At 44.2% G+C, this 27,531-nt stretch overlaps 2 protein-coding genes across 14 annotated transcripts in view; both read left to right on the forward strand.

The window, feature by feature from the left end:
- LOC118514322 (agrin) overlaps nucleotides 1-13,712 on the forward strand; it is a 53,442-nt gene extending 39,730 nt beyond the window's left edge. The window contains exons 1-6 of one of the 2 annotated variants that reach the window (XM_036061107.1): nucleotides 8,780-8,939; nucleotides 9,920-10,358; nucleotides 11,233-11,323; nucleotides 11,408-11,730; nucleotides 11,797-11,988; nucleotides 12,061-13,712. In XM_036061107.1, coding sequence (XP_035917000.1) covers nucleotides 10,090-10,358; nucleotides 11,233-11,323; nucleotides 11,408-11,730; nucleotides 11,797-11,988; nucleotides 12,061-12,607 — 1,422 coding nt within the window. In that variant the 5' untranslated portion in view covers nucleotides 8,780-8,939; nucleotides 9,920-10,089 and the 3' untranslated portion in view covers nucleotides 12,608-13,712. Of the gene's footprint in view, nucleotides 1-8,779; nucleotides 8,940-9,919; nucleotides 10,359-11,232; nucleotides 11,324-11,407; nucleotides 11,731-11,796; nucleotides 11,989-12,060 lie in introns of those variants that run through there. The other variant, XM_036061106.1, reaches the window with a different exon arrangement.
- Nucleotides 13,713-14,816: 1,104 nt separating this feature from the next.
- The window catches only part of LOC118509119 (E3 ubiquitin-protein ligase CBL), an 80,670-nt gene continuing 67,955 nt past the window's right edge, over nucleotides 14,817-27,531 (forward strand). The window contains exons 1-4 of one of the 12 annotated variants that reach the window (XM_036049294.1): nucleotides 14,817-15,007; nucleotides 16,378-16,582; nucleotides 16,717-17,721; nucleotides 17,867-18,870. In XM_036049294.1, the coding sequence (XP_035905187.1) occupies nucleotides 18,326-18,870 (545 nt within the window). In that variant the 5' untranslated portion in view covers nucleotides 14,817-15,007; nucleotides 16,378-16,582; nucleotides 16,717-17,721; nucleotides 17,867-18,325. Of the gene's footprint in view, nucleotides 15,260-16,377; nucleotides 16,583-16,716; nucleotides 17,722-17,866; nucleotides 18,871-27,531 lie in introns of all 12 variants that reach the window. The other 11 variants (XM_036049290.1, XM_036049293.1, XM_036049296.1 and 8 more) reach the window with 11 other exon arrangements.

A 27,531-nucleotide genomic window follows, 5' to 3' on the forward strand; every position in this document is an offset into this window, starting at 1 on the left:
CGTGGCTCTCTCTCTCTCTCTCATACTACCTCCTAGACATAGACCATGAGGAAGAACCTCACCGATCTCGTAAGAACCAACGGATCTTAGGCTTCCCATTCGAACCACCCATCCTTCTCCCATCGAATCGTTTGAGTCTTGAACCGACTTCCGAAGAAGTCCGTTCCCGGGCGGCCTGCGGGTCGAACGTAATGAAGCGTAAGGCGCGACACAAAACCGCGAATGGCGCAGAAAAGGGACTGAACTCGCGCAACAAGATAAATTATCGCACATCGCACACAAATTACATAACCACGACCGGTGCCGTTCAATCCGCCGATGCGCTCGCACACACGATTGGCCAAAACGATCAGGTGCGCTTCTTGTCCCTGTGTCCCTTGGTTTAAGGGCCGTTCTTTTGCAATTTTCTTCACCTATCAAACGTATCCTTATCTTTCGGTTGCGCCTTTTACTAAGTATCATCGAGCTTCATTAGCCGGGAATGGGCCAAAGCGTCAGTTTTAGGCTTTGGAATCATTTTTATTTCGGAGCTTTGGAGCCATTTTTCTTTTGCTTTCAATTTTGCCAATCCATCCATAATTGAGGTTAACGACCAGCGTGTATGAGATGCAACAATGGTAGCATGAAAATGAAATTTTCCTTTGCCTTGCTTGGGTTTGCTTTGCTTGGGTAGGAAGAAGAAGGTCCTCGGTGCTGCTGGGTTTTCTCTCTTTCTCTCTTGCTTTTAATTGATTCACATGGATGTTTTCTTTAGCTGCCTTTTTTTCTATTATTTTTGTTAGTTTTTTTGCCTTCTTTTCATTTATTTTCCCATTTTCCTAATGTTTTAGAGAAGTTCATAATTTATTTTATGATTTTTCATGTAATTATCTATTTTTATATCCTTTTTTATATTTTTAAAAGCCTATCTTGCAAGTTACGTAAAGTCTTACCTATAGTTTAAAAAGGATTTAAAATTAAAAAACAATACTTTTATAAATGTTTGAACAGAAGTAGAAAACAAAACCAAAACAAAAGAGAAAGTAAGAATAGTTTACACTAAGCTAGGCCAACGAAAGAAAGCAGCTTTTTCTTTTTCTTTTGGGAGGTTTGAATTATTTTCTTATCTTAATCCTAATTTTCTTTGTCTTATTTTCATCTTTTTAATTTATTTTCGCTTGATACCAAATTTTTCTAATGTTTTCAACATTTTATTGTTCGTTTTTGCTGTCTTGCATGTTATTGTCTATTTCCTCCCTTTAATTTGATTCTTTTTACATTAATTTGACTAATTTTAAAACTCTTAACTTAATCACAAAAAACTCTCCTCGTATTTAACAAAACTTCCGTAATCTCGTAACCATAGTAAAACCATTTATCTTTTGTACATAAATTAAACATAAAACCCGAAACAAACGGAAAGAATCGTTTAACCAATCGCCAACCAAAAACGGATAGATAACAAATACATCATGCAAATGTTCTGGCTTGATAATGCCGGTCCTCTGGTTCGAATCACCTCTTGATCACCGACACAGCATTCCGTTTTAGCTGCCACTTTGTAGTGTGTGCCCTTTTCTTGTTATTCCGAAAAAAGGGGTGAGTAGGGTTAAGCTCGAGCCATTTTTATCCACCTTACCGGTCGTTTTCTCCATTTCCTTGTCTTCCCACTGAAAAGGCATATCAAATTTTGACTCTTAGCTTAATTTTGAATAATTTCCGGTACAGATTGCTAGCGGCTGTGTAATCGTGTAACCGTTTCCGGTCTTCAAGCGCTGTGCTTCGTATCCTGCCGGGGGTTTTGTTTTCGGCGGAACGAAACTGCACCTTTGATTGCAGCATAATTGAACGCTGCATTTATCGGTTTCGGCAAATGGACTGCATATTTATAATCCCGTCAAATTTTTATCATCAATTTCTCTTTATTTTTCCCCGTTGTTTTCGCTGTGTCTTGATTCTTGTCAAAGCCTGAGTGCTTGAGATTATTATAGCGGACACGGGTAAATGATTTTATTATGAATCATGGCAAGGGTTAATCAAAATGAGATTAGCGTCCGTGGAGAAAGGTAGAAGGTTGTTTTGTTTTTTTTTGGCAAAAACGTTACAAATTGACTTCATTTGGGATGAGAAACGCCATGAAAGACAACTGCGTTGGCAGTTTACAAATAATCAATGAAGGAAAGAGATTTTGGTGAAGATAATGTGTTAAGAAGTTAATTTTGAGGCATTTAATCTTCTTCAACTTGGCTAATTATGCTATGAAGTTGTTGTGTCCTTTATCTCTTCTTTTTCCTCTTCCTTCGTATAATTTATCTGTTTTGCTTAGTTTAACTATTGTTTTATTTTATTCAAATCAGCAAGTTTAAACGCTGATTAAGTCCTTAATGTTTCATTTTTATTTTCTCTTTTATTATGTTGTTTTGTTATTAATTACTACGTTTTTCACTTATGCTTTCTTTTTACACTTTTTTTTATTTCTTTCATCCTTTTGGCTAATTAACTTCAATGCTTTCCTCACCTCACATATCCTATTTATAATTCATGTTTGTCTATTTTGTGATTTATTTCAACTTTATTTAATTCACGTTTGCTTTATTTTAGTTTACTCATCTGCTTAACTTATTCTACACTATTTTGCTGATTACTCCTCTCATTTTATTTTATTTATTCTTCATTATTTTGCTGCCAATTCCATTTATTAGTTTTTGTCTGTTGCATTCTTTAGTTATTAGCTAAAATATGTAGTTATGATTTTATTTACTCTTTACATCATATTCGCTTTGAATGTTTTATGAGGTTTTTGTTTAGTTATAAATATAAAAGATTAAATAATTGAAAGGCCAAAAAGGACTTCTTCATTTAGTGTCAAGATTTTCCAGTGCTCATTTCTCAAATTTTCCAAAGGCTTTTTTCCCACAGCAATATTCTTAAAAAATGATTTTAAGCTGACCTATTTTCTATCGCTCTCGTGAGCTAGAGAATCAACGTACACCGCATCCCCCATGCCACCTCAGCTTACCTTTATCATTAACACCTGCATTAATCACCATAGCCCTCACTTTCACATTTACCCGGTGACATTTTACTTGACCTCAAGATTTATGTGCATGTGCACCGAGGCTGTGCATGCTGTGAAGAAAGCTGTTACCAGCGCCGGTGTTAATTGAAGTTGTCCATAAGCCATCCACCGCTCCAACACTCGTTCTGCTGACTGACTTTTAAAGAGAAGAGGCCTAACAAGTTCAAAGATCGCTTTTAACATAAGCAAACGATACTGAAAGCTGCCCGCTTTCAATTGCTTCGAAACGCAAGAAGTGAACCATTAAACTATGGCGCGGATAAAAGAATCTACGCACTGCCGAGCCAACCGCGCACGCATAACGAGCACGCAATTTTCCATCGGTTTTGATGAGGTTCTGTTTTCAATCACCACAATCCTATATTGGAAAACATACAAATGAGAGGGTCACAAAAGGAGATCACTTTCAATATGACGGTTACCGAGCAAAATGAGGCTTTCATCCATCAGATCTTTCGGCCAGGTTTTTTGGAAGCTAAGGAGGACAAACTCACTGTAAACGAAATCAACAGCAGCAAAAAAACAAAAGCGATCACGATCACACGAAACGCCAAAAATATAAACACGCAGCAGCACACACGCCACTCGTTCGACGCAAAATCTCATTCCACGTGCTTCCTTCCTGCCTTTCTCATGCTGAGTCAAGAAATTACTGTCCGAGGAAATGAATTTTCAGCACCCGCTTACGCATACCCCATACCTTAACGCCGCGTCGCGAGGTCATTAATCTATGTGCAGTTTTCGTGCCGTTTGTTGTTTCTGCTGCTGAGCGCGCTCTGCACCGTCTGCGTTGGTAGCAACCAACCATCCCCACATTAGCGTACCCCGTTAGATACGCATTTCCTCCCAGGTCTCGGTAGCCGGCGGACCATCCATCCTACCCACTCGAAACCTAAACTGCTCATCATCGCATAAGTTGCCTGTGGTTGACCTCACGTTAACCTTCCCCTGTCTTCCAAGTGGGCGAAAACGAACGAGCAGCAAATACGGAGACCTCCGCGTATGGATAGTTAAGATACCGTTTCGCACCATAACTACCTTCCAGCGTCCAGAAGTCCATGTCTTCGCGGTTCCTCCTCCCTTTTACTGGAAGGGTCATCACGATCAGTTACGGACATATGTATGCATCTCATCGCAAAAAGGTTCACTTTCTCTTCTAGCGTTTTCTAAAAGCGTTTCGGTTTCGGGAGGCTGATGTTTGAAGTTGATTTATGCATCTCGATACCCGGGAACCTGCTGGACCTTGTGAACCCGTGTCATCTTTCGCGAAATGACAGGGAAGTTTGGAAACATGTGCAGATATGGTTGGAAGATCGGTTTGAGCGAAGCGCCCTCTGACGGGAGATTTAGGAGACCAATCTACTTAAACCGCGCATGCTCTAGCTAAGTGGTCTGTTAGTCTTTTATTGGTGTAACTGACAATTTTTGTCAACTGACACCAGAAGGAACCTCGTGGAAGATTCATGGACTTAGTGCCTTCTGTGACTACTATATTAAGCCCTAAACGTCCACCAGAACCACATAGAGTTGTCGATTCCGAGTTTGTCTCAGAATACGAAGAAAAATCACTTGCTAATGGAAAATGGAAATAAACTTCATACAAATGCTTGGTACGTAAACTGAAAGCTTCATTAATTCTTGCGTTTTGAATGGGGCTCCTTGGAATCAGTGATCGTGTATCATATTCAAGATTTCACCTATCGTAAGTCATATTCAAGACGTGATTAGTACATCGGAGCTGGAACTTTTAAGGTGGTGGCTAAAGACACGTCGAAAGGATGACAGTTGTAGTTTCATATCGGTTAAAATTATGTTTAAAATCATCCCAACTATTTGTTGTCTATTCGGAACATGTTGAGGACTCTCCACAGGCTGAGAGTGATGTAATGAGATTTACTGTTTTAAGTACCTGGCTGTTCTCCAACAACTTTAAACTAAGTCTGCTTAAGGTAGCTGATTCATCTCCTGTAAGAAGTCTTACTGATCTTCCCTTTAAAGCCCATTAAAGCCAGTTGGGATGAGTGGTCGAGTGAGTCGTACTCAAGACGTGATTATATCAAGCTGATAATACTTCCTACTGATCTTACTACGAAAGTCTATTAAGAGGACTCATCATAGAACAAACTTCAAGTATCCTATACCTGTTAGCTTCAATGTTGCTCATCTAACCGTCTTCTCAGACTTCTGAAGAATACGGTGAGTGCAAATCAGCTCATCACCTAATGCAAATAACTGCAGTTTATTATGCGTTTTGTCGCGAAAAAGAGCTCCCCGGTTACAAAATAGCCGCCCTAGACCGATGTTAATCAATTCCAACGAGATATAAGTGTACCGTTACGAGACCCTCCCTACCGAGTTTAAGTTTACCCTGTCCACTGCTCTTTAAACCTCTCGCTCGGCGTTAGAGGTTAGAGGTGTCAAACGCTTTTATGCAAGCAAGGCACGTGCGTCAGAGTGCGTCCGTAGCGGGCTTTTGTCCATAAATCATACCACCGCTCAACAGGAATAAACCACCGCGAGTAGGCTTTTTGCGCCGACTCCTCTTGTCCTCTAAATGCCGATTAAGCCTTCCCCCTATGCTTAGAAGCAGCTTTCCCATTCCCTACCTGAAGCGGCTACTCCGTTGGGCGGCTTTAGCTGAAAGTTTAGTCACGATCGAAACGTCCGGCAGAGATGTGATTTGCATTGGATCCCGGTCGATGGCTCCCAGCAATCGGCACACGCGTTCGTGGTCATTTGTCAGCTCACACACACAACCCATTCGAGAGTCTGGCCCGTGATGGCAAATTGTTGCGGCGGTGGTGTGAAAACTGTTCCCCTTCAAACCTCTCGCTAAAAGCTTTCCAAACCGTGCTAAGAAAACGCGAGCTGCTACCGTCAGCAAACGGCGCGGACGGCAATTTTGCCAAGCGCAAGTCTTCAGATTCCGAAAACCGGAACCCTCGCTTCTATTTGCCCCTTTTGGTTGGAAAAACACTCGCCAGAAGGAAGAGGACGCCCCGTATCGAAAGTCACGCTCAGGGCAGCAAAAAGGGTTTGTGTGGGCAGTCATTTCTATTCCAAACATTGGGATCGGTATTTTTTGCTGCTGCCCTGCCTCCTTATTTGCCTGCGTTGGAAATAGCATCTTCAGCGCTGTGACGCCCCGAAGCACACTTCAAACACACGTGACAATCGGTCGGGTGCGGTAAATGGAGACGTTTCGAATGGAGATGCCCTCCGAAGCATTTCTCGCTATCTACATCTCTAATGGCAAAAATGGTAGCGACGACGACAATGTTGTATGCTAATGAGCGGTCGGCTAGGCTTCAGCGTTCAAAGGAGATGGCTTGCGGCGCAATGTTGAACGATCGGTGGCGGAAGGGGGCTTAATTTATCACACCCGCCCAGGAACCGAAGATCGATGGTAGTTTGTGGGTTCGTTAATGAGACCGGCAGCTGTTTTGGTTGTTTGCCTACTGCTGCGGCTAGAGTAATTGCTGCGGATGATACCGTTTTTAACACTTTCACCTGCCGTCGTTTGAAGTGTTTATTGACCGATCGTCTTCAGATGGTCCGAGCGGTTCCATAACAAATATTTCGAGTTGCTTGAAGATGGCAGATAGGCAGTGAAGCTCTCTCTCTCTCTCTCTCTATTGAACTATATCCCTAACCCATGACTTTGAGATTATTATAGTGACTCCTGCATTGATCCTTCCAAATAAGCCCATGCCTTAAACTCTAGGAAAGGTTCCTTACGCAGAGGCTCATATTAGTAGCAGATAATATAGTATTTATTATAGTTTCAGCTACATAAACTGATGATGATTCCTCTGAACGAAGAAGCTGCGGTAGTCTATTTGAGCTTTCACTAGGTGAAGAATTCGTAGATCCTACAACTCTTTTCAGGCTTATTTGATCTAATGTTGGTAGATCTCATTGGTAGATCTCAGTGATCATATGAATTGGTAGATCTTAAGTGATTATGTCGTGAGTTCATAAATCAACAGGTATATGTAGACCAAGTCCTCAGAGAAATTTATCATTATTGGAGGGTTCGGAGGTAGAGGCAACAACGGCGACAGTCTTCGCATGGCAGGAGCAGGGTTCAAATCCCATCCGTACCGTTCCCCCGTAATCAGGACTTAGTGTCAAGTGAAGAATCTTACAGCCACATCTCGTTCATCCTCAGTTTGAATAGGACGATGGTCAATCTGACTAAAACATGACCACATAGAATTAAAAATCATTTGGTTAATAACTCAGCACCGAAGATTTACTAGTGACTTCTCTTCAGGGAAGATCTTGAAGAGATCATTCAATGTTTTAAGTATCTTGAGTAAAAATCATCCTGTTGTATTTTCCCATCATTTTCTTGAGATAAAATATGTAGAACACTGGAGACCAATATTTTAGAACAAAATTCTTCTTCAATTCCTATCGTACCCTCAGGAGATCTACCTTCCCTGAACAGTTACTGCATCTCCCTGTTCCTATCCACCATTGGCCCGCTTCGCAGTCCAAAGAACTAACCTTCCGTAACAAAGACAACCCTGAAACCCGGATGTGCTCCAGCCTAACTGGAGCACGAACCCAACAGACAAAAAAAAACAGACACCGAGGCTTCCCCGGCAGGTCTGTGCAGCTACTTAAAGCCGACCCACACTGGGGTATGCAACCAGGTACCAGGCGGCAGTTAGAATATATAGGTATGTTTAATACCTATCACGCTGGCACACTCCCACCATACCCCGTGCAGCTGATGCCCGATGATGCCGGAGTGCAGCTAATAATAACAATAAATGATGTGTGCCCTTTTCACGGACCCCACCCGAAGCGCTTTGTTGGCAAAACCATTCCTGGTGCTCCATATTCCCGGACAACCGTGTGTCCGCCGTGAAATGGGTCACATCCCGCGCCACGGTCCCCCTCCCCCGCCCCGGTGTGTCGGTTGATTGGTTGCCGCCGTGATGCAGGCCCACCAACGCCCTTCGACAACGTCGTTGTCTTCCGTGGCGTTTGTCTCTTGTCAGCAAAAAAAAACCAAGGGTTAGCTTGCTGGAAGCAGGCCAGTTTCGCTGGCGGATCCCTCTGCATCGAAGGGCATCAAAACGGGGGAGGTGCAATTTTGCGGTTTCTCTCTTAACTCCCACCTGAAGATTACTGGCCGCATTCTACCAAAGGGCCTCCGCTGTAAGTATCGGAAGGAAGGCTCGGAACCCCGTTGGCTGAAGACTTCTCGCTGAATGAGGAGTTGCTTTAGTTTTGCTGATCTTTTCTATCCCACCACACTGCTCCATGCAATCAATCGAGAACGTCGAACGTTTCGGTCAGAGCTGTCGGCTTCACGGCGCATTATGTGGTGCGGGCGCGCGCACAATAATGATCGCGTTTCGCACGCGATCGCAATCGACGCCTCGAATGGGATCACTGGTGCAATGGGCTGCTGTTCAACACCGGCACATCAGGGTGGGAGTGTAGTTTCGTTGCTTGGTCAGGAGGGCACGGCTCTTCCCATACGGAGCAATTGCATCCAGCGTAGCAGCCTACGCAGTCTCGTTACACGAGACGCCCTCCCTCGAGAATCGCATTCTCCGGACAATAATAATCTGCATATTTCGAACGCGATACCTCACTCATTGAGTAGCTCCCTCGGGATACACGCTCCAGCAGGGACTGGGTGAGATAAGATCGTTTCCCTGCCAGCATTGCAAGCATTGTCGGATCGGCCTGTGATTGGGAAGCGGAACCGAAACAATCGACATAAATGATGGTTTCGAAGTGAATTCCCTCGTTTAGCTGTGTGTGTGTGTGTGTTCCGTGTTGCTCAATTATATCATTACCGGTGGGCAATTCTTGTGCCAGAATTGCAACTGCTTGAAGGGCTGCTGACTCCTGCTCGGTTGGTGATAGGAAAGAGATACAGCACAGACACCTCGGGAGACAGTCGCGAGAGTCTGGGCTATTAACATACGAAAGTAGGCTAAGCCAGTACCGGTGGCATATTCTATGGTTGGGTGTGTCAGAAGATCCAGCCTGTGCCAGTCCTCCAGTTTCAGTGTGTGAAGAACAAAAGAATTGTATAGCTGTCCTCAGCGATCATTTGGCACATTCAAGAAATGGTGTGCGGCAAATTATAACCCTATGAGGAGGATTATAACTTCATTAGCATCTAACACCTTAACCTCAATTCAGAGCTCCCATAAATTCTGTTCCCCGCATCTAGACCACAGGAAACATAATTAAATTGTTGTGCTTGATTATTTAAAGCTGGTGTTTAAAGCTGCTCAGAGCATCCAACTCACAAAGACTAAACCTCCTTAAATATTAAACAGTCTTCTGCCTTTATTCCAACATTCGATACCTTTGAAACAGATACTCATCTATCTTTATATGTATCACTAAGTGGAGTGATGGTAGCAGGTGATCTTAAGCTTTGCGATCGATTCCTAGCCGATTCTCCCTCATCCCAACTTCAACAAGTCATTGATCATTTCAACGATCGGATATATTCCACGTATAGCTTTACACTGCAATCTTGCTTCATCATCTCCCTCCCCCGAAGTATTCCGTATCAATTTCACCATGCAGCTTTTAATGCCAAAGTCATCGCGTAGATACATTCTTGCAATTCCCCTCAGCAAAAGCCCGTGTGTCAAATCTGTTCACCCAACACCTGACAATCGACAGCGCTGGAGCATTTCGGTATGCAGATCTGCACCGTAATCTGTTTTAATGTGTGCGCCTCATCTCATCGCGAGCACCAAAACTGAGTCGGCGAAAACGGACTGACTGGCAGAAGAATGTTACCGAACTGAATGCTGCCGGCCTGTCGTTCTGCAAATGCAATAAAGTGTCGTCCACCCGTTCTCTCCCTTCCAGAATCCATTCCATCGCTGATCGATACCGACACGACACACGGGACGGATGGCGCAGCCAGCCGACAGAGCAAAGCCGTCTCGACCCACTGTCCACGGTCCTGCCCGGTACAGAGCGCGCCCCAGGAACCGGTGTGCGGCAGCGACGGGCTGATCTACGCCAATCTGTGCGAGATGAAGAAGAAAACGTGTACGAAGGCGGCCCCGAATGCGGTCACCGAGGACAAGGCCGGCTGCGAACGGTCGAAGGGTTCGCCGTGCAATCATCGGTGCCCGACCGAGAAGGATCTGGTGTGCGGTACGGACGGCCGTACGTACCTGAACCGGTGTATGTTGCGTGTGCAGGCGTGCCGTGTTGGTACGGCGGCCGTTTCGCTAGCGCATGTGGGACCGTGCGCGAACGGAAGCGTGATACGCGAATCTTGCCCAGTGGATTGTAATAGGTGAGTGGAGATCAGGTTACTTTAGGTCATTATCAGCTTTAGCTAAACTGATTTAACTATCCCATTTGCAAGTGCTCGCCAAAACATCGAATTAATGGTTGATCGATTTAAATTAATACGCCTAAAGTTATGCAATATTTTTGAATTTTAAGTTCAACCTTGAATGTCTTATAGATTTTTAATCTTTACGGATACTACGGTGTTAAAAATCTCCAAACAACCTGCTAGAATCTATTAGTTCTTTAAAAACTGAAAAACAATAGATTGCATACTTTCAGGCGATGTAAATTTCAATGCCTTAATACATTTTATTCTTGAATGAAAACTAATGAAATCGCATATTTATCCAGTAAAATTGACGCTAGTATTTACAAATTCTAAACATTAATTGGAATTTTGTATACCAGTTTTGGAACTTTAATTCTCTTTTTTAAGAAACGATATTTTTATACAAGAATTCATTTTTACAAATTTTGCACAAAATGTATTTAAAATATGTAGCTTTGACCCTTTCCTTGGCTCTTTCAAAGGCAAAGAAAAGCCTGTGTTAGGAAATGATTTAAAAACCTTCAGTTATACCCATAACAACTTTTCTCACTCACGTTTTTGGGTACTTTACGCCTGTTATTATGCATTTTTTGTATTCTCTCAATAAATGAGATTTTTATAAAGATGTTTCAATTGGTAAATAAAATCTGGTAAATATAATGCCCAAACTATCATATAAAGCCTCTTCAAAACTAAAAAATAATCAATCAAAACAGTGATTGCATACTTTCAGGCACTGCGAATTACAATCTCGTTAAGCGATGTTTAAGTGAAAGTTGTCGCACATCGCATATTAAATTTATTCTTTTCTCTCTTAACTTCATAGTGCTCCTCAGGATGGCCCCGTTTGCGCATCGGACGGTAACGTGTACAACTCCACCTGCCAGATGAAGCTGATCACCTGCGGCCAGGGTGTGGTATGTTCGCCATAAGTGCTACCGTCCAACTTGTCGCAGTTACTTAAAATCAATTCCCCCTCTCCCCCTTTCGCTCTCCCTAAGGTCCGAACTAGCCGTAAGCACTGCCAAAGCACGCGGAACTGTCGTGAGTCGTGCTGGCGTGTAGCACGCCCAACCTGTGGCTCGGACGGACGCCTGTACGCTAGCGCCTGTAAGATGCGTGCATCGAACTGTGGCAAGCACGTGTTCGAGGTGCCGATCTCGTACTGTATGTCGCAGGAGCGTGCCGGCGGTAGCTCGCACAGTGCCAGCAACAAGATCGAGGACTGTCCGACCGAATGTCCGAAGGACGCGCAGCAGATGATCTGTGGTAGCGATGGCAACATCTACACCTCGATGTGCGAGCTGAAGATGCTTAACTGCGGGTGAGTTTTGTGATGAGTGTAGATGTCGTTCAGTTCTCTACAATAAATTACCATGGCTTCTTGCAGACAAAAGAAGAAGATCCAGGCACTAACGCTGGACCGTTGCAAGCAGAAGATGAACCGCTGCAAGTCGCTGCCCGCCTGCAAGCAACACTCCAAGAACGGAGCTTCATTCTTCGGTGATCAGAAGGACATGCTGTGCGGTACTGACTCGAAGACGTACAACAACGAGTGTGAACTGGCCCGCGCAACCTGTCTGTAAGTTGTCCACTACTCTTGTCCTTTTTGTGTCCCGTATACTGAACCGATTATCTTTCCTCTTCCTGCTAGACGTGGTGTACAGTTGGCACATATCGGACCCTGCACACAGCTGAAATCGAAGGTGGACGTAACGGACTGCAGTAGCTGTACGTACGACGAGGAACAGAATGGCCCAATTTGTGGCTCGGACGGCAACACCTACAAGTCGCGCTGTGAGATGAAGCAAAAGACCTGTGGACTGCGTGTGGTACCGGTGTCGCTGAAGAACTGTGCCACCACGGCGCTGTGCGAAGCGAACTGTGAACAGCAGCCGACCAACTACGTGTGCGGCTCGGACAACAAGCTGTACCCGAACGAGTGCCACATGCGACGGGAGAACTGTGGACGCCATATGTTCCTGGTGCCGATGAAGCGTTGTCTGGCGGCGTTCTCGTTCAAGGGCTGCTCCAAGATCTGTCCACAGGAGTTCGAGCCGGTGTGCGGCACCGACGGCAAGACGTACTCGAACGAGTGTTTCCTCAGCATCGAGAACTGCCGATCGCGATCGATGGTACAGAAAAAGCACGTCGGACCGTGCGGACGACCCGAGGAACCCTCGCACAACTATCTCTACTAGAGGGTGGTCGTGTCGGGCGACCTGGTTCAGACTTCAATCGAGAAGTTTTCGATCCCTCGTGCTATCCTCTTCCCCTTGGAATCTCTCTATCTCTGCCACTGCCAACGATCGTCATCTGTTTTCTACCACGCTGTGAAGGACTCTGTCTAGCGACCTTGGGGGACACTCCCTGGTATTTCTTCACTTCACAGCATTAGTATGTAAGGATATGCCCTACGTAGCGTTAGAGTAACGAAAGAACTCCATCCCAACCTGCCGTGCCCTTCCTTCTTCGCCCATGTAGCATGTAATTTGTAGTTAAGTTAACTTAAATCGGAACGAAACAAACAGCAAGAACACGATGATGGCACCCGTTGTGGGTTGTATTTGGGGGGTTCTTTCGAGGTGATTAGCGCGCATCCACGGCCACCACAGTTCTAAAGAGACTAAGCCACAACAAGCCTTGCTAGCGGTGTAGCTAGCTGCCACCCGTTTTTTCGAGACCGTTTACATTCAAACCCCAACCCACCTGAAAGCCTTCCGACAAACCACTGCTTTCGAGTGTCGGAGAACTTACGGAACTGATCAAACCTTTTTCTATCCTTTTCTGTTGTGGTTTGTGGGATAGCGAACTATTACTGAAACACCCCGAAACCTCGAAACAAGCGTCACCAAGCAACAGCAAAAGCCTGGCACCCTGGACAACGGTCACGTGATTTTAATGAAGGAATAATTTAACGCAAGAAAGCAAGCAAAAGTATTCGTTTGTATAATTTATTTAAACGTTAAGTGACACCAGGAAGAAGAGAACAAAAGAAAAGGGAAGAAGAAAAAACAAGCACACAGAGCAGTAGCTCTTTAGTAGCTCTTTAGTAGCGCTTATTGGTGGGCGCTAATTTATTATTCCAGGAACTACTGTAGCGTAGTAGCGAACATATCGGCAAACCGGGAGCCAAGATTACACACTGAGCGTGGTTAGTGTGGAATCGGTACGGACGTCAAGTCAGCGCCCGTACCGAGTGAAGGAAGCGTAGCGAAAGCGGTTCGGCGCTTTATGGAAGACCACATTACGACAAAATGTGTTTTGTTTTTTGCCAATAAAGAGAAATGAAAATTGGAAACTTAATGCAGTGTGGTGAATTTCATTAATTTTTAGTATAATATTACAAATGATGTTTATTGTTCGGACATTCGTTTTTATCTTCTAGCATCGTTAAAATCCCCTATCGTCGTTGAGGATTGTATGCTCCTAAGCTGTTTAGAGGCTGCTTTACAGTTCGGGTCATGTTTAGGGCAACTCCTTTGTGGTTTTTGGTGCTGCATGCAATAATAACAATACTTAACATTCTCTGGCTATTTAGCAAAGCACTTAAAATATAAATTTCGCAAGAAAGTACGGAAAAGGCTAAGAAACGTTGTATTATGGACGTAGCACGAGGAAGGGTATCTCTCAAAGAGTGTAGCTTTCATATAAATTAATTTACTCGTGTGCACAGTTGAGAATATCACAAATCCTTGTTGAATTCAAATGCAAGTATCTCTTTGTACCAGTACAGCGTAGTGTGTGCGATTATTTTCAGTAATTCAGGCAACTTCATAGCAGCATATTTTTGTGCAATAAAAAGGGAGTCAATATCGTTACATTCTGTTTCATTTCAATTCCCTCTTTTTTTGACTAGCATATAATGCTTCGTTTAAGTAATGTTGGCTATTTTCCGTACAAATTTTTAAATTTTAACTACTCTTGTAGCAGCAAATTCCGAATTTTAAAGAATGAGTGCAAAACCGGACATTCCTACACCTCAACGTCAACTTTAACAGCTGTCAAATGGGGGAGAAAACCCCCAACCAACAAATCAAAGTCAAGAGTCAAATAAGAGTCAAATAGCAGGCAACGATATTTTCTGATGTTTAATATGCGTTAAATTAAATGCAATACAGTTTCAGCAATAAAAACACACTCATGAACAAAATTTGATGTTGTTTCCAAGATTCAACCAATCTGTTTTGATTTCTTTGAATCCATTTCCCAAAGAAAAATCACAATATTTTCTTATTCTATAAAATGTCAATCATTCTCTTTCCAGCGACTCACCCTGTGCGCTGTTGTGTTGGTGTTGTATTCATTTCTGTAGAATTCTCATAGAAAACGCATGGAAATGAGAGAGCACGAGAGAGCGTGAGAGAGAATGGCGTATACGGCGCGCTGTGTAAACGAAACGGCACAGTTCATCCTCACATTCATTCGTAGGAAACCATCATCGCGTGCGGTTGTGATCGTCGCGTTCCGATTCCTGAATGTTTGGTGAAATGGTTTCATAAAACATTGTGAACCATTAGAAGAAAAGAAATCAACTGTTCAATTCATAGTCTAGCGGGTGTAAAAAGCGTTTAGTGCCGACAGCCACAGTGGATATAAGAGTGAGTGAAAATATGTGGTAAATCTTCAATACATCATCGACGCTCTCTGGTGCGTTGTGTGGACGTGTATTCCGTGTATCCGTGTGTGTGTGTGCGTTTGAGCTGGTGTTGTGAATTTCCCAGGGACGGAAAAACGGCCCCAAAGTGTGTTTCCGTGCGTGTCACGAGTCTTCTTGTCATCGCTTTACTGTTGTTTTTGTGAGAAGTAATACCGAGAAAACAAAATCCTCATCTAAAGAAGATAGGTAGCAGGTGAGCAAGACGACTCCGGACGACGGACTGGTTGTCATATCGAGAACAACAGTTATCTTTTCATTTCGCGTCGGAAAAAAAATGAAGAGGCTTTGCCGTTTTCACACACGCAGCGCAAGTGGCACACACCGATGGCAGTGTGAAATTGTCGGATGTGTGTGCACGGTGCAACTTCACGATCGATGCAGTTTGGTTACTGTCAAACGATGCAATCCACGGCTCGCTACGATTCGTGAGATACGGAGACAAAACGACATCTTGTGAACGACCTCGTCTCGGTCGAGGCTCGAATCAGCTGGATGACCCCAAATCCCAGTCGTTCGCCGTTCAGTGCGTGTACTTTGTGTGTTTCTGTATGCAATCACAGCACGGTACAAAACAAATGAGGATTTGCATTTTATGGGCGAAACGTTTTGTTCCAAAATCGTTCCAAATCGAAAAGGTGAACTTTGTGTAAGCAGCGAGTGTGTGGTGTTGTGCATGTGTGTGCACCACAGTTTCGCTACAATCTCTTACGCACACAGAGGCGCGCGCGCTCTCGTTCGTCGTAACACACACACACACATTGGCGTGTGGTTGCGTCGTCTCACTGACGTTCGTTCACTGCCGGTGCGTGTGTGCATTGGAGTGTTTTCTGTGGTGTTGGTGTGTGTGCGTGAACATGTTGAAGATGTGTGGGTGAGATTGCTTTGGATGTGATTTTTTGTCGTTGCTCTCCCTAGAAACCATCTCCGGTAGCTAGAACGAGAGAAAGCAAAACTAGCAGGCGCATGAAAGAGCGAGACAGAGCACAAACTGGAAATCGCTTCTTGAGATTCATCTTGCTGCAGTTTTCTTCCATCCAATCTTTCTGGCTGTGGGCTTCTGGTAAAAGTGGGATTGTTGTTTTTCTTTCGGGCCGCATCCGCCGTCCCCACTGGTCACCCGTACTCTTTCCTTCCCGCTCTCTCACTTGACCATATTTGCCTCGCTTCACTAACACCTCTACCTCGGTCGAGGGGTATTATGTGGGGGGGAGGGACCCTTTTGGTTTGAGATTGCATCGTGCCGCCATGCGGCTTGAAGATTTGTTTATAAACGTTTTCTATCCTTTTTGCTGCTGCTGCTCGTGTTGGAAGGCGTGCAGGGAAAAGGCGAAGAAAATCAACACTGCACCCGAGAGAGAGAGAATGCACCGTTGTTTAGTGACTGCATAAGGCCCATCGAACCTTCAAGTTTACCCAAGATATATGTGTGTGTGTGCTACAGAAAAAACGACGAATGAAGTAAATATTTTTTACGAGAAAATATAAACCAACCGCCAAAGATGGACTGTGGAAAAATGTGTGTATGAGAAAACGGATATTTGTTTTTCGAGCCCTTTTTCTCGGAAGAAAGAAGGGGTTTTTTCCTTCATAAAAAGCACATTTAATATTTTGTTACTAATTTATTCCCTTTCCTTTCCGCTTCTGTTATAGCCATCACCGGTTAGAAAGACGAATTGCATAGGAACCGCAGCATCACGATGCAATTTTATCCCACCGTGTGGTGAAGAAGCCATTTTCCACCCGTGTTCCGTACCGGAGGCGGGGAACGTGGATTGACCAGACTTACCCAAACGTTGATTTTCTTGCCGAGGGGCCACGGCGCGAGACAGAGCAAAATAATAGTAAGAACCGTCGAGGCAACGGAATCAACGAGTGAACGGAAAGAAAGTCAAAGCCTACTACTCCAACCAACACTGGTTTTCTGCTGCTGGATCCCCGGAATCCCGGTGGAGGAGAAGAAGGCCCAACGGCACCGAGCAGAAGGAAGTGAACGGAAGGAAGAGAAAAGGAAACGAGAAGAAGATCTCACTGGAGAAAAAAGGGCAGCGTAGGCCCCACCGAAGGAAGGAAGCGAAAGGAGAAGAAAAAAACGCCGAAAGAAAGGCCACAACACAACCAGCAAAACGACGTCCAAACGTCGTCGAGATCAAAGAAAGCCATCTCTCCTGCTGTCCCTACACAGTCTGGTTGGTTGTGTGCGCGAGTGTGTGTTTCTATCCGCGTGTTTGTGTGTGTGTGTGTGTATGTGTGCATAATATGTGCTGTTGGCTGCTGTAAAGCCTGCTGTGGCCCGTTGAGTCGTTCAAAACCGGTGTCTTGCGCGAAAAGGGCACACTCGAAGCGAAAGCCACACAACCCATAGGTGAAAGAAAACCGGCAGGTTAAAGAGGTTAAAAAAACGGCGCGGAAAAGTGTGAAGGGGAATGGGAGTCGCCTATATGTGGTAGCGACGTGTGTGTGCCCTAAAAGTGTCGTCTGATGTGGAAAAGTGTGGTGGTGGGAAAGGAAAGAAAATTGTATGAAACGCCCCCCGTATGTGTGTGTGTGTGCAAAGTGTGAAAATTGCATTCTATCCAAGTAAACCGGGGAAAAAGAGCTCGGTGCTGGAAAAGCTTTCTGGCAGTGCTTGTGTTGTGTGTGTGTGTGTAAAATTGTGTAGGTTTTTTGCCAAATTTTGCCTCTTTTTGCGTTGGCCAACCTCGATCATGTAGAGCCGCAAAGAGGAAAAGCGAAAATTAAGCATCCAGAAATTTCATTTCGTTTATTTTTTATTTTTTTGCTTGTCCGTGTGTGTGTCTAGGTTTGTGTGCGCGTGTATGTGAATCTCTGCCGCCAGTGAGTGAGAATTTTCCACGCAATGTGGCGATCGTTTTATTTTTATTTCACTGCCCGACCGACCGTCGTACGGCAGACGGTGACCGTGAAGTAGTGGCGGTTTCAATTGACGTGAAAGAAAATCTCAGCAAATCTAGCCACCTCTAACCCTCGCTCCGTCACGCAAAGCGGATAACCGATCGGAAGGGAGAAGGGAGGAGCGCGGCAGGAGAGGCTCACGATCAAGCAATCCTCTCGCCCTCTCAACGATCCGCGATCACCGGGCGAACGATCGACGGCCTGTTTCGCGACTGTTGATGGTGGTGGTGTCCCAGTGAGAAAACTACAGATATTCACCTCCATCAGCTCCTTCACATTACAAGGGAAACCCACCCACTCAGGCTCAGCAGTGGATCGGTGGTGCTGTTGTGCTGCTGTCCGCAAGATGGCGGCCACTAACCGGGCGCGGCCACAGCCCCGCGCCAACATATCCTTCTTCTCGAAGATCCAGGGCAAGATAAGCGATGCGTGCGCCCAGCAGAAATTTCTCACCGACAAGAAAACGCTCGAAAAGACGTGGAAGCTGATGGACAAGGTGGTGAAGCTGTGCCAGCAGTCGAAGATGAACCTCAAGAACAGCCCCCCGTTCATACTGGACATCCTGCCGGACACGTACCAGCGGTTGCATCTGATCTACTCCAAGTACGAGGATCAGATGCATCTGCTTCACTCGAACGAGCACTACAACATCTTCATCAACAACCTGATGCGCAAGTGCAAGCAGGCGATCAAACTGTTCAAGGAGGGCAAGGAGAAGATGTTCGACGAGAATTCACACTACCGGCGGAACCTGACGAAGCTGAGTTTGGTGTTTTCGCACATGCTGTCCGAGCTGAAGGCCATCTTCCCGAACGGGTTGTTTGCGGGCGATCAGTTCCGCATCACGAAGGCGGATGCGGCCGAGTTTTGGAAGACGCGTTTCGGCAACAGGTAGGTGTTACTTCCTTACACTAATTGTTGGTTGTAAAAAGATTTGTTTAAGATAAGAGATAGCATTGGACAATGGGTTACATTAAGCTGTAAGATTATAAGCAACTTGCAGGGAACTCGATTAGAACAGGACGATACCTGTACTTTACAGAACATTCATGGTCTCAGTACTCACAAAAGCCTCAGAAACATGGAACATCGACGAAACACGGATAGTCCAGCGAAAGATGCTCAGAAGGATTTTAGGCCCCGCATATGTTGAAGAACTACGGGAGATTTGGCACAACGATTAAAATCTAGATAGACCACAATGACCTAAATATTGTGAAGCATATTTAATTTGTCATACTGACCATTTCTTGAGAATTACTCCAGACAATACAGTCGCTAAAGTCCCAGTCCCCAAGACGTTGTCTCTAAGTTCGTCATAAAGACCGAGAGAATTTATTGGAAGAAATTGACACTTGATTCTGAACGCAACAATTGCAATGCCTCATAAGAAGAAGAGAGCACTTTCATAGCTTCCTGACAATATTCTCCAAAAATGTTCTCTTAGTCAAGCTTGTTAGGATGACGGTCACTGAAGGTAAAGCATGAGCTGATCATGACGCAAATCTAGAGAATCCTCGATGTCCTTATCAGCTTTAAGCATGAAAATTATGAGTAGCAGCAAAAATTTCTTAGCAACTTGTATTTTGCATTCTGAAGCATTTTGCACTGTTCCTAGTAACACTACAACACTGTAAACCATTTCCTTTTCCCGAGAATCCATTTTATAAATGATTCAGAAATAGTTTCAATGGCATAGAATCGATTTTGATTCGTCATTTCACACCAAGGAATGCTGTGTGTGCAGGCTCGGTTCTCACGCTTCACTTCGCCCGGCTTCGTAGAACTACTTTGCGCTCTTTGCCAACCGGCACATTTTAAGTGCTCCTCAATCCCATCCCATCTCAGTCATGCCCAGGCCCTCGTCCAAACACCACACTTTCTACCGTTGTTTGGTGGTTAGCTTTGCAACCGAAGCGAAACGTTTCTTCGGAAACGGTCGGTCGGTTTCCGTGTGGACCGTTTACTTCTGCCGGCTGTTTGACGTCGATTTGCAAGCGAAGCGTTTGATGTTTTCCGATTTTGGCAGCACGGACCTGCAGAAGAAGGCCGTGTCCCCCTCCGAAAAACCCCGTTGACACCGGAAGCTGACGGAAGCAGTGTCGCGTTGTGCCTGCCCGCACTGTTTGCAACAAAGACTGTGTGCCCCATTCATCAACGGTTGCTAATTTTGGGCTGTCAGTTTCAATCAAAAAGAGTGACCCCGGAGAGGGTTGCGGGTGGGGGTGGAGAGTCTTCGGAGGAGGCCTGCATCGTTTAATTTTCCCGACATGTTCGTTGCCTTTTTTATCTCTCTGGGTGTGCTTCTACCGTTGATTGGTGAATTTTGAATAGAAAGTAAAGCAGGTTCAAATCAAATGAACGATGACTCTACTCGAGCCCAGTGCTGCGGGCCTAAACGTGCGCGGGTTGGTAAGGTATCTAAACGCCCCATTGCTAAGAAATAAACCAGGAGATGACCACCGTAGGAGGGCTTTCGACTGTGTTTAAAGGGCTGGAAGGCAGAAGAAGGGATAGCTGAAGGAGGCAGGAGGACGACCCCCATTATCAAAACCCCAAAATAGAATTGTTCGTGGCGGCGATACGTGGGCTTTCTGCAGTTCGTTTCGAGATGTAGCGGACATATCTTGCCCAGACGCCTACGGTGTAGGCCGAACAGATTGAATACAGATGGCAACGCACGCAGGCGGTGGCTGATTGATGGAATGGCTTTAAACAATTATCAGCAGGTGTTTATTCGCCGAAGCTCGTCTTTAGCTTTCTTCGGCGGGTAAATTATGACTCCTTAAGCTGTGACTTTAATGCGATGTTTTGTCGACAAACTCCAACGGATTTCTCTGCTGCGGATATCTGTACACGGTGAGACTAACATGGTTGCCCATGTCAAAGGTTAACGAGCAGTAAATCGATTATTCTCTGGACACCTTCACGTTCATCAGTACCGCGCTCCTAAACGTGGTTCCTAACCCGCTTCAATTGCTTTCCACTTCGGCTAGAAGAGAGCTTTAAACGATACAAGATTAATAGTAAAAGCATCGCCCCAACCTCACCCATCCTGCTGCTGCAGATGATGGTACAAAGTGAACACACTTTTACAGTTTTTCATCATAGTTGACCTGACCCCACCGTGCCGCGTGAACACACGAAAATGGGTACACTTCACACCTCGCGAGCCGTCTCGCTACGTTAAAGTTCACTTCTGTTTCGGGTTCCCTCTCCCAAGTAAGCGGGTGGGTGGCGTAATCGTTCAAGCAAATGTGGCCGCCAGCGCCTCGAAGCACCGACCACAGCAATAGAGCCCCTAAGCGTTTCCAATTAATTACACATCCATCACTTTGAGCACTACTTGCGCCATCGAGCTTTCCGCCGACAGCTCTGCCAAACAACTGCTGCTGCACTCTTTCTGCACCGAACGCCTTTCGATGTTCGGGGCTTCCTTTTTGACTCGCCGATGCCGCTGAGCCGGGGCGATCTTGTGTGAACAACGCGCCGCCCTTTGAGGCAGCAGCAGTAAAGAGTATAGCCTCTGCCAAAGGCAAACATAATCGATTTATTTCATTAAATGTGGTTGTTTTTGTATAACAAACTGCAACAGCGGGTGTCAGCTGGATAATGTTTGGTTTGAGGAAAGAAAATTTCAATTTGACACACATTTTGCAGCTGCTTTGCTTTGGAGGCGCTCAGGTGGAGTTGAGTTTGTGGTCGCCAATATAATTTGAGGTGTGTCTGAATTTATTTATTTCAATTTAACAACGAACCAAAAAATCGTTTATAGGTTTTTTGTTGCGTTTTGTACAATTAATGAAAATTATTATGAATGAGTGAGTTTCAGTGGTGAAGGTCATTAAATAGGTGCGTTGCTACAATACGACGCCTCCAAAATCTTTGAGAACTTGAAAATTCATGTCACAAATGAATGCGATAATTTGCATTTTGACATAATAGATAACAGCTTTCAGCAGGATTAAATGCGAATATTTACGGTAAAGACATTTTAATCTCATAATCGCAATATTTTTATCCTCTCATAACGTAACTTTGCTTAAGTCTACGGTATCATTTGTAAGGTCGTTTCTGTAAGGAAACTGACCTATATGTCTCCCATTGATTCACTGACATTTTGAAGGCAATAAAAGAAGCTAGACCAGGGGTTTCGGATATAGTTCTCAGACAACGACTGGCAGTAGTCCGTTCTCCACATGGAGCCTGTACTGTTTGAACTCCAACAATCTTTGGCCGACTACTACAAGTTTTCGATTAGCCATCTTTGGATCCTATTTTATGTGTGCAATATGATTCTCAACCTTGTGGTAGGAAAGCGCCACAAAAGCTGGCCCAGGAAATAATTCAAATTCATCATCCACGAATTGGGTATCATAGACGATGATCTGATCTTTGTATTATTGGGATCAGAAAAAACTTTGTCTGCTATCTATGTATGAATGTACTCCATATATCCTTGTATATGACAAGGTAGTCGAAAAGGTAATCCTTAGTCTGATACACCGCTCCACACTTCAACTCCAATGTATAAATCGTAACACCAAGATACAATGCCACGCAAGTGATCATATGTGTTGTAGGTTATAAGTTGTATTTAACGTTAGGTTCTATGCTGTCTTCAGTTAGAAAATTAGAAATCTATAGAAATAGGAGCAAAATAGCAGAACAGGCTAAGCATCTTGACAGAAAAATGGTACCCAAACCTATCACAAAACTGTGACATTTAAAAAATACATACGTACTATAGATAGACTTGTGATAGACTTCCTGGAATATTTCAACCGCCCAATATCAAAACTGGCAAACAAGCAGTAATTTACAATTAAAACACAATTCAAATTAGTTACTATACATATCCTTCTGCAAATCGTGAATTGGACAGCTTATTCCATGTGTCCTCCGAATATCGTTAATTATCATACAAGCTACATCAACTTTAACTCATCGATAACAACGCTGAGGTAGAGTTCAAGAAATTTATAGCCTCCATTTTTCCCCCTTTACAAGCTTACAACTTTACAAGGCACAGTGTCAGCTGTAGTAGCAGCAGGTGAAGCAAACCATCCTGTGCCAAGGTTACCTTAGGCAGCGTTCTCCTTATGCTGGTGGTGGTGGACGGTAGATTTCGATCGTAGCCACAAAACTCGATCAAAACTTGACTCACCCCACCATCAACGGACACGACAGCTCCAAACGATGATCGCGGTTTGCATTTGAAAACGCCGCGCCATGTTCAAGGTGTGCAAAAAATGGGGGGTGGGACACTGCTGCCTCTTGAAAAGGTGTTGCATTTGACACAAATGTCCATCGTGCAGAGAGGGGGGCCCATCACACAGAAAAAGCGGATGGTTCACCTCTGTACGGCGATCTTCGCCAAAAGATACGCGCCACGCAAATGGTACCCATAAAACATTTAATATTCGCCCCCGTCAACGCAATAGCTGTAAAGCGGCCAGCAACGTCACAGTTGCACGATCACCGCAAGTTGAACTTCATGTGGGGAGGGCAAAGTCTTGCGTCGCGTCGTCATGTCACTTGTTTTTCTTGGTTGTTGTTGGCTGATGAGAATGCTTTATGTTTTGCGTCTTGAAAAATTGCTGTTTTTGGCTTGAAGTGTAAATATTTATTAACTTTTAAATTTGTCCCTACTTCATTGTTGCGCTTATTACGCATTAATTTGGATGGATACGCAGCAATGCTTCCTATTTCCCAAACGGAAACGCGGAGGGAGGTTGAAAAAAATTATCAAATTAATTTACATAACGGCTAGCAGAAGCAAACCGCAAAAATGCATTTAAACCTCCAAGAACAAGGTGCGATTCTTGTCACCGTGCAACATGTTTATTGTTTTGCGCACCGCAACTTCAAACGGGGTATCCGCAAAGCTGCACAAATTCGTTAGCTCGGTCAGCCAAAAAAGACGATACCATCAACAAACTCCCGTTGGGTTGCTAATTCTAACCACAGCCAAACGCGTCACAAAAATTGAAGTGTAAAATAAAGTAGAAACGATCGTGGGCTAATTACAATTCTGCAACCGCACCGGGCAAAGACTGTGGCCGCCAGTTTAGGCCACTGCCAAATATGCAGACACATGGCCACCGGATCCGGTGCCTCTCCCCATCCATCCACCGGTCGCGAGCAGGATGTCCCACATGCATGTAGTTAGTTGTTTTATTGCAAATTTATGTTTCGCTGTCGAGGGTCGATTATTCGCATCTTTTTTTTTCTTTCTCTTGCTGTCCTTTTGTGCATTTCTCTTTCTCTCCATTTCCGGGCTTGTGCAGGCCGGGGGTTTTCGCGGCTATCTTTCGCGCCTTGTAACTCTCTTCCACCGGGAGGGCCGAATTGCATGCACGAATAAGGGTTGACTGACAAATGGCAAACGGGAGATTGGACAGCTGTTCTGAATTTTTCTTGCTTGGTTGTATTTTCGTGTCTCTTTTTGGATTGGTTGCCGGATGGTTTGAACTTCAAAAGCTCAACTTTAAAATAATCTTGATAAAAATTTTCATGTGTTGCCTAATCTTACTTTATTATCGGGAGACCTATACATTATGTTAACGCAGCTAGAATTTAAGTGTAAAATGGTCGATTTTAATTTAATTAAGGGATATTTAAAATAATTTTTAAGCGTATAACGATTCTTGCATTAATAAAAAAAAATTGAAGCTGGTAGTTAAAATTTTCTTTTTTTATTCTCAATGACAATAAGCAATAGAGGTAGGCTTTTATACTACAACTTTAGAGTCTACAAACTTTTTAATGTCAGTCAGGCCACACAGTTTCATAATATCTCAGTTGTGGCCTTCTCGTCTGGTTGTAAAATATGTTGAATATGACTTGTTGCCCTAATGCCAGGCTCAACATAATGTCACTTTTTCATACTGTCTTTAGCTTTTTACACCAATTTGTAGAATATTATTTTTGGGTTTTACATTTAAATTAATGTCAGCAAATTGAGAAGATTTCTGCTGGTTACAGTCAAAAATTTTAGCATAGGTATTGAATTTTTTTCAGTGTAAGTTGCTATGTGACGAACTCGTCTGTTGATATCTCTTGAAATGTCCCACAATCCTGTTTGAATCCAGAATCATTTCAACTGTTCAACCTTCGGTAAGATGGCCTAGTGATAGAGGACCACCTGTCTTTAACGATCGAACATCTAATCCCACGAGAGACAGTTAAACGGTGGCAAGGACTTAGACTTCAGGTCTTCGAGAACTCGAAAGGTCTCGGCCAGCCATTTTTGGTTGCCTGTGACTTGATTTATCCGTAGCTGGATAGCCAGTCTTGCGTACAATCAATGTCAAGGTAGCTAGAAACGGCAGACCTCTGGAGGTCGCAGTGCATGATGTCTCGCAGGCCGTTGGACCAAGGAGAGTGTTGACTATTGTATAATAACAGTGAAATATTATGACACACATCTTCCAAGGATTACAGAATTCCAACAGCACTGGCATTCCAAGGACTTCAGATACTGTCTCTCTTAAAAATAAACGACTAAGTTGCTGATTAAAATTAGCTATGAGGTCTCTACGCCGCCGGGACGACCCGGTGGTAAATATGGCAGCGATCTTCACACGGCAGGATCGGGCCATCTGGGCCGTTCCCCCATAGTGAGGACTGACTATCCAACTATGCGGTATCGATAAGTCTAGTAATGGCATATGATATAGAACATATCATTATAAAATCTATCATTCAAAACCAATATTTATACCCATTTCAATTTCAATTAAATTGTTACCTAGTTTTTGACCAATTTAAAATGACTGTGTGGACGAATCGATTAGTATTAAATTCTTTGTGTCGAAACAATTTGCAGCACCATTTGTGCTGGCCTTTCACAAATGCTTTTGACAGTTTCCGTGATTGAAATACGAAAAAGGGAGGTAGAGAGAAAGCTCCGCTTAATCTCTAATTAATTAATCTCAAAAATTCTATCCATCCTGTTTCCCATTTTACCGTCAATCGATGAAATTTCCCCCCAACTACAGCCGATTCCATTTTATTTTATTTGCTTGGAGAATGTTCTTCCTGCTAACCCCGGAACTCGATTTCGCTACCGGTTCCAGGCATAGGGCACAAAAAGCGAAACCACCGAATGACATAATAATGATTAATGAACATTGACGTACAATTTATTTCCACCCCACCGTTTCTTTACTGTACGTATATTCAGTCATTCGAAACGGATTTGCAAGCCGTTTTTTTGCCGAAATTGGTATTTTAGCAAAAAAATTGTTCCTATGTCTGTGCAAAACAGTAACAATTCTGCCACAATTTGTGTGACATTTCAGGATAAATATTGTCTCCAATCTACAATTGTCATACAATTCCCACGCCTTTTTCACCCCTTTTTTTTGCCCTCTAATTTTACTTCCAACCCTGGGAAGGATGGCAGCTAATTTTGGGTCTCAATTCATTTTCGGAAGGCATAAATAGTCACATCGTTGGGATAAACCGAAGAGGAAGCGATATTATTATACGGCCACTGTTCTTTTTCCAGCGCCGCTCTCGCTTAGAGTAATTTAAAATGCATTTTATTTTGTCCCGCTTTTGGTTAGCTCGATTTGCGTTTATCGGGTTCGTATTTTTCACGTTCGATTACGGATCGGTATTACCCGGGAACCATCGAGCGAGAGCGCTCTCCACGGGTGGGGACAAACGTTTGAAGGCAGAATTTTTCCTCAACATTTTTCATCGGTTTTTTCTTCTCCTTTTCTGTTGCTGTGCGGGATTTCTATTTTCAACCGCTGAAGCGGAACGATCGAATCGGTGTGTGCGAGCGATCATTGATTATGGTTCAATACCACCCTCTCCAACCCACTCTGTCCCACACCCTCCAGCGGGCGATGAAAGGGCCAGGCGGGCAGATCAGAAAAGTTTAGAATTAAATTGATTTTCATCCGGCTCCGGGTGCTGCTGGGCCGCCGGGGCCACCTTCGCATCGATCGAAGATGGAACGAAGCAAACGGAAAACAAAAACCGGTACCGGGCAGCAGGATCTTTACTTTTGGTCGCTTTCTTTTTTCCATCGTTCGCCCATCACCTCCCGGTTGGAAGGCGTAATGCTTGACCGCGCGCCAGTTTTCTTCCCCCGGAAGATGCAATGGTTTTCTCGTGCTGCTAGCGCAACTTTCCCTTTACATTGTTCTATTTCGCTGTGCTGGTAGCACGAGGACACCCGGGTGCGACATTGTAGTATTGGTCCTGGTGGGTTTTTTTAAGTTGGCTAAGCGATATCTAAAACGGAAACTTCATCGTTAAGCTTCCGATGTACACACCCCCCATCTGAACGTAGCGTAGTCCAGAGGCCCGAAGCCCTAAAGGCCCTTACGATAGGGCATGTGCTAAAGGCGGCGACCAGAGACTGTAATAAAAATTGAAATCGAAATTTGATTACCATCATCGTTCAGATTTCCTTCCTTTTTTTGTAGGGGTTCGTCGATTCCTTCCGAATACGTCAGGTTCGTTTTCCCTGGATAGCCTCCGGGACAAATGGTTGGAAAATGTTTTCGAAATAAGCTGTCAAATTCTATTTTG

This window comes from Anopheles stephensi, chromosome 3 (genome assembly GCF_013141755.1).
Source record: "Anopheles stephensi strain Indian chromosome 3, UCI_ANSTEP_V1.0, whole genome shotgun sequence".
Classification (NCBI taxonomy): domain Eukaryota; kingdom Metazoa; phylum Arthropoda; class Insecta; order Diptera; family Culicidae; genus Anopheles; species Anopheles stephensi.